This window comes from Hylobates moloch, unplaced genomic scaffold, assembly GCF_009828535.3.
Source record: "Hylobates moloch isolate HMO894 unplaced genomic scaffold, HMol_V3 SCAFFOLD_8, whole genome shotgun sequence".
Taxonomy (NCBI): Eukaryota; Metazoa; Chordata; class Mammalia; order Primates; family Hylobatidae; genus Hylobates; species Hylobates moloch.
The window spans coordinates 33,649,251-33,662,399 of record NW_026652283.1 but is presented as its reverse complement, the minus strand read 5'-3'; the positions used below and the strand labels follow the sequence as shown (position 1 = coordinate 33,662,399).

At 60.1% G+C, this 13,149-nt stretch overlaps 1 protein-coding gene across 10 annotated transcripts in view; it reads left to right on the top strand.

Annotated features, from left to right (window-relative positions):
- Positions 1–1,946: 1,946 nt before the first annotated feature.
- ADGRB2 (adhesion G protein-coupled receptor B2) overlaps positions 1,947–13,149 on the top strand; it is a 36,985-nt gene continuing 25,782 nt past the window's right edge. For all 10 annotated transcript variants that reach the window (XM_032160054.2, XM_032160053.2, XM_032160052.2 and 7 more), the window contains exons 1-2: positions 1,947–2,059; positions 9,110–9,926. In XM_032160054.2, coding sequence (XP_032015945.1) covers positions 9,125–9,926 — 802 coding nt within the window. In that variant the 5' untranslated portion in view covers positions 1,947–2,059; positions 9,110–9,124. The remainder of the gene's footprint in view (positions 2,060–9,109; positions 9,927–13,149) is intronic.

Below are 13,149 nucleotides of genomic sequence, written 5' to 3'. Positions count from 1 at the left end.
TAGGAGAGGAGGGGGCTGGAGCTTTGGACAGGGTCCTGGAGATTTCTAAGCCCATGTCTCCACCGTTTTCCCCACTTTTGCCCACCTCCTTGAAGCCCCAGTCTCAGCAACCCCATTGCCCCTCCCAGTGCCCACGTAAGGAGGGGACCTGGATTTCCCACTGCCCTGGGGTGGCTTTCAACATGCTTTGCAGCTGGCAAGGCATGCCTGGCCTGGCAAACCCTAGGAGCCTTGCTTGCCAGTGCTGGGCCCAAGGCACAGACCTCCTTGGGCATCCGCAGGGAAAGGGAAGGTGCCGGCCCAGCCCTCCTCCCTGCCTCATAAGGCCTCATAAATTCTCTCAAGGTGACAGGTGAGATTCCTTCATCGCCCCTTATTACCTCCTTCCATTAAAGTCGATAATCTCTCACAATCACTCACAACAAATGTCACCGAGGCTGCTGGAGGTGGGAGGGACAGAAGGAGGGACAAGAGGGCGGTTCTCTGCCTCTTCCTGGTACTGCCCCTGGGAAGAGGTAGGCTTTTCTCTTCTTGCCCCATCTCGAGGGTGACACAACTTAAGGGGCATCAGTGGAGAGGTGGGGTTGGTATTTGCTGAAATGAGGACTTCTTTGCACTGAAAATTTGGCCCTTCCTGGCTAGTGAACCTTCAAAAAGTATGGTCCTGAAACCACCCCACCCTTATTGCAAAGCTGTACCCTGCTGGTTTCTCCTCTGACCAAAGCCATGGGATTAACCTACTTGTGTTGGCTGCAATGGCGTGTCCCTGGTCGGCCTACCTTACTGATGGCAACATGCCCAGGCCACAGACTGCCTGACCAGAGCCCTGAACCATGGGCATCTCCCTGTGTACCGCCTGAACCATGAGGGCTCAGGCCCCACCCAACTGTTTCTGGGCTCAGTGCCAAGATGGGGAAGGGGTGGGTCTGTACATCTCTGCTGCTTCTACACAAACAGATACAACATGGGGGCGCCCCTGGCACAGGGAAAGGCACTTGTGGGAATAGACAGGGACTCAGGAAAACATGTAACATACTGCACACGTGTAGCATCCCCGTGCGTAAGGACGTGCAACATTGCAGTTTACAGTATGCATCAAACATGTCACATTGCAGTATACATATGTGGCTGCTACATATGAGTTACCCACAGTCCTCAGCACACATGTGGCACCTGTAAGCTTGCATACATATAGCATCCCTGCGCACAGGAACAAGCAACATGCATTCAGGACTTGGGCACATGTTAATACACCGTGCATGTGTGTAGCACTTGCATGCAGCTACCCAGGCAACATGGCAGTGCACACTTAGGGCACCTGTATGCATATGCAAAGTTCAGCGCACATGACTGGCACCTGCATGCATAGGGACATGCAATATGCAATGCACATGGGAAGATGAGCAAATACTTCAGCCCGCAGGGCCCGGGAGACCCTGGCAGCGCGACAAGCCTCCGGCATGAGTGTAGCTGGAGGGGCGTCGCGGATCGCCTCATTCTGCGGTCCAGGAGGCAGCGGGCGGGGCGGGGGCTTACCCAGGGCTTCTCCCGCGCCGGCGCCTGGGGCCCAAGGCGGGGAGGTGGGGGACGCGATCGGCTCGGCTGGCGCTGTTCCCCCTTTAACAGGAGGCGGCGCGCGTCGCCCCCGCCCCCCGCCCCCCGCCCCTTCTCCGCGGCTCCTCGCGCCCCGCCGGCCCGGCGGGCGGTCCCGTCTCGGAATCTCGGCCCGGGGGTGGGGCAGCACCAGGGCGAGAACCGGTTCGGGGCGGGGTCAGGCCGCGAGGATGGGACCGGTCTCAGAGCCGGGGTGGGCCGCCCCCCGAATAGAGGGGGGGGGGGGGTGTCGGGGAGTGGGGGGGGGGGGGCAGAGGGGGGGGGCCGGGCCGGCCGGCCCGCGCCGCCGCCGCCCGGTGTCCGGGGCCTTTTGCCCGCCGCCGGAGCGCGGCTGCAGCTACCTGCCCTGCGCCCGGCCCGGTCCCCGACTTAGGGATGGCAAACTTGCGCCCCGTGGCCGCCCCCGCCAGCGCCGGCCCCCGCTCCTGCTGCTGACGGCGCCCAGGTGAGTGCTCGGCCCCAGACCCCGACCTGGCCTCGCACCAAGCCCTGCCGGCGCGGTCCCGAGTTTCCGCACCGGCCCGGACTCGGGGCGCTCTCCTAACCCGTCTCTGCTGAATTCTCCCCCAGCCCGAACTGAGTTCGTTCAGCGTTCGCCCACCCCCATCTTCTGGGGAACTCCCAAACCTGCGGCCGAGGCCCCCTTAATCGCTGGTGAATCTCTAATCTCGGCCCCCCACCCTCCCAGCCTGGACCGACCCTCTTACCCATCTATGCTAAAGTCTCCCCCTCCAGAATTCTGACACAGACCGTGCTTGCTGTCTCGAGTCTTTCCCTATCTCGGCCTGGATCCGGGCAGTGCGCCCCCCACCTTTATTAGAGCCCCCCCCATTAACCTGCAGCTCAACTGTGTCTCCCCCGCTATCTCCCGTCACAGTCTGAATGCCGGACCCTGCTCCTCTCCTCCACTTCATCACTGCCCGGAGTCTCTCCTGTCCCCATCCATGTCTGCCCACAGTTTCTACCCACCCCCGGGCCTGTACCCCACCATGCTTCTTCTCTATTTCTGCCCCTCGTGCCCCCTCCCCCATATCTATCTGCCCGGAGTCCCGCCTTCCCTCGCCAATCTTGCTGCAAGTCCCCTCCCCTCAGCTTGGAATTGGGGCCGTGTCCCCCGTGTCTGCTCCGCGCCCCCTCCCCTCCAGCTGAGATCCCGACTGGACCCGCATCCCCGACTTCCGTGTCCATCTTTGGCCGGAGTCTATCTGTCCATCCCCCATCCCTATGCTCCCACCCCTGGTCATAGAGCCGGGCACCAGACGCACCCTCCCGCAGCCCCAGGGCCGGCATGATCCGGAGGGGGTTGTAGGCTGTGAAGTTGGGGGCCACTCCCGCAGTCAGCTTGGTCCGAGGGCACAGCCGGGGGAAGTCCTCCGCGCCGCGGCCCGTGCAGAGCGGGCGACGGGTCTGTTGCCCGCCGGGGGGAGGGGCGCCCGGGCCGAGAGATGCCGCCTGCCTGCCCGCCTCGCCAGCTGCCGGCCGGGCCCCTGGGCGTCCTCTGGCGCCCCCTGCCCGAAGCCCGAGACCCGCCACCCCTTCTCCCGCGGGCAACCCCGGGTTTCCGCAGCCACAGCATCAGCGGTGGCTGCAGGACTGACGCTGGGAAGTCCCTGGGGAGAGATTGGTGGGCCAGGCCAGGTGCCTCCTCGTGCTAGCCATGCCCAAACACTCCTGGTTGTCAGGCCATATGTTCTGGGGGTGGGATGTGTTGGGGTGGGGTGGAGGGCTCACCCCAGCAGCAAGTCAAGAGTCCTTTGAGCCTTCACGCACAGACCAGCAGGATTGGCCACGGGCTCCAGGACGCCTGGTTGGGCTTGTTTGTGCTTGGTCAGGTGTCGCCAGAGAGCCTCTACCCCATGGCATTTCCCATGGTGAGGGCTGGGGGCAAAGGTGGGCTCTGCCTGGCTTGCGCATGGAGTCAGTTGTGGGGGAATCCACCTGACCCTGGGACAGAGCAAGCACCTGGGGAGTATCCTCTGCACTGCTACTGGGGTGAGGGGCAGTGTGGACTCTGCGCAGGCTATGTCCTGGTGATGGTAGTGGGGAGGTTAGGGAGGGTCTTCTTTGGACCAAGATTGAGAGAAGAGATCTTCCCCTCTTCTTCCCTCTCTCCTCCTTCCGCTCTCTCTTCTGCCCCCTTTCTGTATCACTCTTCAAAAGGACATGTCTAGTCTGGGGTGTGCGTGCGTGGTCTGCATTTCTGTAACACAAAGTGAGGTTCCATCTGGTATCTGCCCCCATTCCTCCCTCCCTTCCCACCCCCAGGTAATGAAGCTGAGTAAGTAGTTAGGAACTCAGCTTTCGGTCAGGCCACCTATGTTCAAAAGCTGTGTGACATGGGCAAGCTACTTAATCTTTCTGAGCCTCAGTTGACCCTCTATAAAATGGGTCAGTGATCACTGCCTCATATAGCCGTTGGGAGAATGAAGTTAGGTTGTTTGTATAGAGTGTCTGGCACCTAGCAATGCTCAATGTTGATAGGGGTGTGGGGCTGTTTCTGTTCAAGGCCAAGGTCAGGCCCCTCTCCACTCCACTCCTAATCCCAAAGGAGAAAAATGAAAAACAGCTTCCAGTGCCTTCACTCCAACCCCTAGTATAATAAAGACAGAAACACCTTTAGCCCCCAGTCCCCACTTTTCCCCCAAAGTATGGGTGCAGGGGGAGCCAGTGACTGTCAGTTTCCCTCATCTCCTCCTTGGTCCTGCAACTTCCCACTACATTTCTCTGGGATCAGCTCTGGCCAGAGGGATATTAGTGAAAGCCAGGCCATGGTCTCTGGGGTCTTGGTTCAAGTGTAGAGGCTGCAGAGGTGGCAGAAACCCCAGTCACAGTCCCCGAAGGCAGGCAGCCTGTTGGGGGAGCCCAGGTGGGAAATCACTCAGCCACAGAAGAGCCTCTACTGACCCCAGGAGGTCAGACACCATCAGGAATTTCCCAGGGCCCTTTGCCTGGGGTCAGAGTTAGCAGGGCCACCGGGCCTGAGGGCCTGAGGAGTTTGAAGAAAACTGGCTTTAGCCTGAGTGGCTTGGGGGAAGGGAAGGTGGCGCGGAGGAAGGGGACTCGAACCTGTGATGGCTGGAAGTCGTCTGGGTGGTGTGGCCGGACCTGGGTCCCACTGGGGAGTGGCAGCCTCCTCATCACCCGCCTGCCCCGGCAGCCCTGACATTGGGGAACAAAAGCATTCGGTTCCTGTAGCAACGGCGGCTCCAGCTGCTGCAAAGTTCCGGGGAGGCGGGCGGAGGGCGGCTGAGTCACCGCCCCCTCCCCCGCCGCCCGCGCGGCACCGCCCCCAGGGGCCGAGGGCTGCCCCTTGTCCCCCTCCCAGTTCTGCCCGCGTTTTCCTCCTTAAGGAGGAACCCCCTCCCCTAAGAGAGCGACCCTCTCTGGCAGTCGGAGCGGGAGGGCTGCACAGAGGGGGTCGCTCCCTCCCCTCGGCCCAGTCCCCAGCTCCGGAGGCAGGATGGAGGGTGTGCGTCCCCCAGGGCGACAGAGCTCTGGGAGAGCGGCTCCTGAGGACCCTGTCCTCGGGTCCGAGCGCTGGCAGAGGACCCAAAGGCACTGAGTGGGGGTCACCGCCTGCGTGGCGGCCTGGGCAGGTCGGGCGGCGAGCGCCCGGGAGGCGGAGGGTGAGTGACGGGCGGGCGAATTGGAGCTGCCAGGTGGATAAACGCGACGGATGTGCGCGTTGCCGCGCCCCTTCCCCCAGCCCGCCCCTCCCCCGCCACCCAGCGTGAATGGGAGTCATCCTGGGAATCTCAGACCGGCCCTGGGCCTGAGACACCCCTCTCCCGCTGCTCTGCCCCTTAGCCCACAGTCTTGCCTTGGCCCTTTCAGCTGCCGAAAGCCTTGCATTCCTTTATTGGTGCAGAAGGGAAGCTGGGGAGCCCTGAGGGGTGGAGAGAAAGGGGACTTGAGTGTGTTTGGGCAGACTGGGATTCTTGGGTTTGCTGGGGTCAGGGACTGTGGTGAAGGCAGCCCCCAGCCCCCTAGAGGAGGGGCCTTGGTAGGGTTAAAAGTGAGAGGGAGACTACTTCAGCCAGCTCCGCGCCCATCTCTGAGGCAGGAGGCCTTTTGATCCTCCTCTCTATCAGCCACCTCCGGCCCAGGAAGTTCTTCCTCAGAGCTGACTTTGGTACCTCTCCTATCTAACTCTTGTGCAGGGATGGGTCTGTGGTCTTCCTGGGTTTGGAGGTAGCCAAGCCACTTATGGTTCAACCCAAAGAGCCTTCCCAGAGGCAGTGCCCTGTACCTCAGCAGGCGAGAGGGCAGCATTTATGAGGTCCTGAAAAGACGGAGAGGAGACAGGGCTGTGGGCCACGCTCTGTGCTGGGAACTTGTTGGGAGGCTGATGAGGTGTCTACCATCCCCAGGGCAAGGCTCATGGTCTGCATTGCACAGAGAGGGAAACTGAGGCTCAGGGGGTTAATCATGACTAAGAGCCACTTGGGCTGCCTGTGAGGCGAGGGTCATCCTTCTAGGTCCCCTTCCTGGGTGGCTCAGGGAGAGGCCTCTGGGTCGTCAGTGCCCCCAGGAGGACAGGCCTGGCTATACACAGGCAAGAGGGTCTTTAATGAACCAGTGGCTCTCTGTGACCCAGCTTGGAATTGGGTCTTTGCCTTATTTTGAATGGTGGGAAGTAATATAAAAAGGTGCCCCAAAAGGTCTTATGTCACAGCCGGCACAGTGAGGGTCATGCATGTCCAGGACAAAATCCCAGAATGTGTGTGAAGGTGTCTGAAGGAGACTGAGGGGAGGAGAGGGTTGGGCTGGGTTAAAAGTGGCTCCGTTCTGGAGAAGCCAGCCTGTAGCTCTGAAGGATGTGGAGCTTGTGCTTCTTGATAGGGCGGGGCTGTGGAGTAGGGAGCAGCAGCCCAGGAGCGGGGTAGGGGAGGGAGGCCCAGCTTCAGACACGCAAAGGAAGGCCCCGAAGAGGATCCTGCCTGACACTTAGCTGTCTTATGCTGAGCCTCAGAGGGCCAGATACTCATGTATGTTCTCACTTGAGAATGCGTGTGCACCTCTGTGCACGTGTACAAGTGTGAGCCTCTATACCCCTGTGTGTGCGTGTTAACTCCTGAGTGCGTGTGACAGCATGAATCTGTGGGTTTCACCTGTCTGTGTGCATGTCCGTGTACATATGTATCCGCTCGTATGCAGAACTCCTGTGAACATCTGTGCCCTCATGCTTTGGTGTGTGTGTCCTCAGGGCACAAGGGTGTTCAAACCCACGTGTGTTGGTGTGTGTGTGAGGGGAGGTTCCCTGAGCTGCTGTAAGTGGGGGAGGGGAGGCCGGTTATAATGAGCCCCCACCTCCCCTCCACTGAGCCGCAGCCATGGCCTGAATTTTGCAGCTTAAAAATAATTGGGGGCAGCAGGGGTTTTGGATGTCACCCATCATCAGCCGCTGGCTTGGCTAGTGCCACAGCAGGTGGGGCGGGCTCAGCAGTTTGGGACAGGTGTGATGTAGGGTGGGAAAGACCAGGGGTCTGATCCCTTTTTCAGCTCTGAGGAGGAGGGTGGGTGGGTCTGGGGAGAGGCACAGCCTGTCTGGCTTCCGCCGAATACCTCCATGTGGGTCTTGGGAGGAGGGTGCGGTGGCTTCCTCTGCAGTGAGTAGGTCTGCCTGGAGCTACTCCACCATCTCCCCCAGCCCCTGTGTGGCTGGGAGGGGCAGATGCTTGCTTGGGCCTGGCTTGGAGGTGCAGCATGAGGGGATGTGGGATCTGGGGCAGTGGAGAGCTCCATGGATGCTGCACAGGGACTGGAAAGTTGGGGTTCTAAATCCTGTCCCCCCTCTGCCCGCTGTTTAGACTCCTGAAGACCCAAGGGGAAGTCTGTTTCCTGGGAGCAACTGTGTCTTGGGAGAATCTAGTCATACCTGTGAATTGTCCTGTGTTTCTGATTCAGTCCCCAGAGCTACTAGCTGGTCCATCTGGCCTGAAGCCTGAGCAGCAAGCATAGGGAAGGAGCAGAGGGTACTGGTGGAGGGAGACAGGCCTGGGCTGGGCCTCAGATCCTGGGCTTGAGTCCCCTCTGGCCACCTGTGTGATCTGGAGCGGGTTGTCTCCCTTTTCCTAGCCCCATCTTTTCTCCTCTGATGAGGACTAACTGGGCTCTAGGGACCCATGCAGTGCTGTGAGCTATCCTGTGGCATGGAGGAGGGAGGCCGTGTGGATTACTTGAGGGGTAGGATTGGAAGTGGGGCTGATTCAGACCACGCACTAGGTTCCATTTTCTGGGCAATTGGGTACAGGCTGGGCAGGCTGTGGGCAGTGACACAGCCCTGGCCTGGTGGGTGGGAGGGCACCTGCAGCTCCCCCCATCCTCAGCCCTTATCCACTCTGGCCTGACTGCTCTGTGTGTCTGTATGGGTTGGGCTTGGGTCCTAGGTGCCCACCCACACCTGGAGTACTTTCACACCTGTTGGGAGCTCAGCTTAGGGTGGCACTTTAAGGGAAGGTAGAAATCAGCAAGCTCGGGTCCCCACTCTTAGGAACTGGAAGACCCATGAGCTGAATGAACTAGCCTTGGGGAAACAGTATAGGAGAGAGGTCATGACTGGCTGGTGGCTTCACAGGGTCTGTAGTTGGGGGGGTGCGGGGGCGGGGTAGCAGGCCCTGAACCAGGCCTTGGAAGATAATCCCATGGAGCTGGAGGGGAAGAGGGAAGTAAGAGGGGAATTTCTGCACCCATTTTACAGATGAGAAAACTGAGGCTCATGAGGGTCACCCAGCCAGCAGGTGGCTCAAGCCCAATGTCCCCTTGCTCGGTGCCTCTCCCCCTTGTTCCAACCAGGAAATCCACAGCAGTGATACACGTGATGTCCACACTGACAGTGCCCTCCTGTGGGCATGGCTCAGGTTGTGCACGGTTCCTGGCACATTGACTGTAACTCCACCCCTTTCTCTCCCTCTCAGTAAAGCAAGTGAGTGAGAATGACATTGTTCCAGGAATAACCTCAAAATGCTCTAACTTATAAAAAAGCAAATCGTAATCAAACATCACCACTTGGACAATTACCGCAGGATTACGCGGTGACATGCCTCACAGCTGATCATGACACTCGGGGACGGAGAGCAACAGTTATGGAGAATACAGGTTGGATGGTGAGGCTGGGGCTGGATCTGAATGCCGGGCGAATATGCTTGTAGTTGATGGGCTGACTCGGAGGAAACAGAACGATGGCAACAACAGCTACTGTTTCTTCAGGGCTCACAAGATTCCAGGCACTCTCCAGAGTCCTTTCCCTTACTGATCTCATTTCACCCTTGTGGGAAACTTGTGAGATAGGTACTATCATTGGTCCATTTTACAGGTAAGGAAACTGAGGCTCAGAGAGGTCAAGTCCCTTGTCTAAGTTCACACAGGTGGACCCGGGTGACACTTCAAAGACCACGGTCTTAACTAGGAGGCCCACTCCTGCAGCTCACCATAGGAGGTTCAGAGCCCACGCTGGCTGTGCTGGGGGCCCGCTGACCACTGTCTCTCTCCACAGGGCAAGGGACATAGGATGACCCCAGCCTGTCCCCTCTTACTGTCTGTGATTCTGTCCCTGCGCCTGGCCGCCGCCTTCGACCCCGCCCCCAGTGCCTGCTCTGCCCTGGCCTCGGGTGTGCTCTACGGGGCCTTCTCGCTGCAGGACCTCTTTCCTACCATCGCCTCGGGCTGCTCCTGGACCCTGGAGAACCCTGACCCCACCAAGTACTCCCTCTACCTGCGCTTCAACCGCCAGGAGCAGGTGTGCGCACACTTTGCCCCCCGCCTGCTGCCCCTGGACCACTACCTGGTCAACTTCACCTGCCTGCGGCCTAGCCCCGAGGAGGCGGTGGCCCAGGCTGAGTCAGAGTGGGGGCGGCCAGAAGAGGAGGAGGCGGAGGCGGCAGCGGGGTTGGAGCTGTGCAGCGGCTCGGGCCCCTTTACCTTCCTGCACTTCGACAAGAACTTCGTGCAGCTGTGCCTGTCGGCCGAGCCCTCCGAGGCCCCGCGCCTGCTGGCGCCCGCTGCCCTAGCCTTCCGCTTTGTCGAGGTCTTGCTCATCAACAACAACAACTCCAGCCAGTTCACCTGTGGCGTGCTCTGCCGCTGGAGTGAGGAGTGTGGCCGCGCTGCCGGCAGGGCCTGCGGCTTTGCTCAGCCAGGCTGCAGCTGCCCTGGAGAGGCGGGGGCCGGCTCCGCCACCACCACATCTCCAGGCCCTCCTGCTGCGCACACCCTGTCCAATGCCCTGGTGCCCGGGGGCCCAGCCCCACCTGCTGAGGCCGATTTGCACTCGGGAAGCAGCAATGACCTATTCACAACCGAGATGAGATATGGTGAGTCTGAGCAGGGCCTGGGTGGGGCGGGGTCTGCAGGGTCTGACAGTGTCCCTGGTGTCCATACTGGCAGATCCTCGGCCATGCGTGTAGCTGTTCACTGATGTCACCCCTCTGCTGAGCCTTGTCCAAATGTTGCGGTCTCCAAAATGCATGGCAGTGAGACCTCACTCTTGAAGAGTTTGCAGACTGGCTAGATGAATGGGGGCACAGATCAGATAATGCAGGGTGATGTATAAACCCAGGGAGGGACCTCCTAACTGGGCAGCCAGGGGAGGCTCCTTGAAGGAAGTAATGCAGTAACAGAGACCTGAAGGACAAGCAGAAGCGAGATGAGGGCATTCTAGGCAGAGGAAGAAGCGTGCACAAAGGCCCAAGGCTGGGAGTGATCGTGGCAGGCCCTGGCGCTGCAAGTTGACAAGTTTGCCTGGAGGCTGGAGTAGGCAGGGAGCAGGGATGCATTCCTGTCCACACAGGTCAGTGAGTTTTGGCAGTTGCCCCGGGGTCAGGGCAGAGAGAGGCAAGGAAGAGTGTCCCTGGGTGAAGAGGCCTGAGCTTCCAGGCTGCCTTGGAGGGCTGGGCTGGCTCAGCTCCCGGTGTCCCCTGTCTCCCCCCTCAGGGCCCATGTCTTCTGGGACCGAGGCCGCCAGCTGCTAGAGCTTCCTGCTGACTGGGCAAAAGCTCTGCGAGCCCTTGAGTCCTGCCTGCTCCCGCTCCCACCCCAGCTCCCTCAGCCACGGCTGCCTTCTACAGACCCCGCTTCCTGCAGCTTCAAGGTCCTGAGGGCCTCAGCTGGATCCTGTGTGCCCGCTGAACAGTGCTGGGCCAGGGACTGACCGGGAGACCTGGAGGAAACAGGGACCGACGACATGGGGGATGGGAAGGAGGCAGGTCTGGGGTCTGGTCTGCAGCTCTGGTACCGACAGGGAGGCCTCTCCTCTCTCTGGGCCTCAGTTTCCCCATTTGGGATAACAGGTGCTGGCCTATCCTCATGAGGATCAAGGATGCAGGGATAGAGGATGGAAAGGGCATCTGGATTTCTCTGGGAGAGTGTTTACAAGGAGACGGGGTATCGTGTGAGGGCTGCTGGGAGTACTGGAGGAGTGCGGCCTGTCCCCAGCCCTGCTTTGCTGGCTAGAGCCCTGGAGTTGGCCTCTACCTTTGACTGTTACCTGGAGTTGATCCCTTTACTTTTGGTGGGCAGTGGTTTCTTTGCAGAATGTGGAGGTATCCCTGAATTAATTAGAGGGGGTGGTTATCTTGAAAGTAGCCTTGAAAGGCCCCCTGGATGGGGGCCTTCTTGGCTTCTCCAGTGAGACATCTGGCATCGTGCCCATCCACGGCAAGTGCCCAGTGGCCTTGCTGTGGCCTCTCTCCCAGGCTAGCTTGGCCTCTAACGGCGGTCAATGAAGCCGTCCGAGTGACAGCCGGGCCGCGGGTAGGTTACAGGCCCTGGAGGCTGGTCTGGGATTTAGTGCCTGTAGGAAGAAATTGAATTTCGCTTCTTTGTTGAACATTGGCGGAGAACGCCAGGCGTATATCAGGAGGTTTATGGCTCTTCCTGCATGGCCGCCACTGCCTGTCACTCTGTGGGGGTCTCCCCCATCGTGCTCAGCTGCAGGCGGGTTCTTTTGTCTGGCCTTCCCTGCGGTCCATCGGCCCAGTGATCTGCAGTGGACGGAGCAAGGCTCTGCCCTCACGGGCGGGCACCATCTGGGCAGGCTGCCATGTGGAGCACAGAGCCAGGAGCAGCCAGCTGGGCTTGGTTGAAGCCGGAAGCAGGAGTTGGTTGGTAGCTGGAGTGTCTTTGGGGATCGGAGAGGGCCGGCGATGGGAAAGGCACCATCATCAGAGCCTCTGCAGAGGTCTCTGGGGCTAGAGATGGGTGGAGATTGGATGCCTGATTATTCCTGGGCATGAGGCCAGGTGTCTCTCGGAGCAGGGAGCCCTGAGCTGGGGCTCCCAGCTGTTCCCAAGCCTGACCTCTGCTCTTGCCCCTTGTCCTACTTGGCATGTTTCCTTGGGGTTGCTTTTCAGGGAGGGCCCCTGTAGGGAGTTGGCATGGGATGAGGTGGCATCAGCTGTCATAAGTGGGTTCACATGGCACACTGGTGCCCAGAGCTGGGCTGGCACAGCCCCTTCCCCTCCCTTGGCAGGCAGGAAGCTCTTCTATTCTGCCATCCCCTCCCTCCTGCCCAACCTTTCTGGTGTGAGACACAGCAGGCACATGACTGTTTGTTCCACGTGTCAGGGCATGTCTGAGGGTCCGTGGCACTGTCTGTGCCTCATGGCAGCACCACCTTTGCCAAGCCTTTGGCCCCCTCCATTCCTCCCCTTGTCTCCTCCCCACTGGGCTGCAGGAGAATGGACTGGCACCTGCAGCTGCCAGACTGAGAGCAAGATTCGTGGGGATGGTAGTGAACAGGAAGGGTGAGACCCTTGTCCTGGCCCCTCTCCCAGGCACCAGGGCAGGGAAGCTGTGTTCGTCTTCTCTGGGACACCCCTGAGGAGGATCCACAGCAAGGCCTAGCAGGGTGGGCTTGGGCTGGTACCGGAAGAGCACTGGGCTGGGGGCTGGTGGGCAGTGACTGGGCGGTGTGCCTGGGACGCCTCAGAGCCGAGTGAGTTTGACAAGAGGGTACGGGCGCCTGTTAATTTCACGCAAACTGCCTTTGATAGATCTCTTGTTATTTTTGGTGAGTTGAGCCATAAATTTGTGCCATCTTGCTGCCGCAATCTGTTAAGTGGGGGGAAAGGAAGAAAAGAAAGGCAGGCAGGAAGGAGCTTGGTGGCGGACTGGCACAGAGGCTGGCTGAGGCCAGGGCTGGAAGGCGGGCCGCAGAGGTAGTGCCAGCTGTAGGGCTCAGCTCCTGATGGCCGGTGCCAGCCTGCAGTTCCTGCCCACTGACTCTCTAATCCTGAGGAGGCACTGGGCAGTGGGAATGGCTGTGCCCAGCGACACTTGGGAGAAAGAACCCCGCCTCATGCACGCCTCTTTCCTTGGCCACAATCCCTACCTCCCCTGTGGGCGCTGGCCTGCGCCTGGCTGCTTGCTGCAGGCTCACCCTCCCCATCATCAGGCTCCATCCTTGAGGTGTGGCCACCAGCTGAACCTGGGGTCTCCTGGGAGGCAAGAGTGGGTTCAAACCCCCACCTGCCACTGCTGCTCTGTGACTTGGACAAGGTGCTGCCCATCTTGGGGCCTCAGAACCCCCAGCTATCT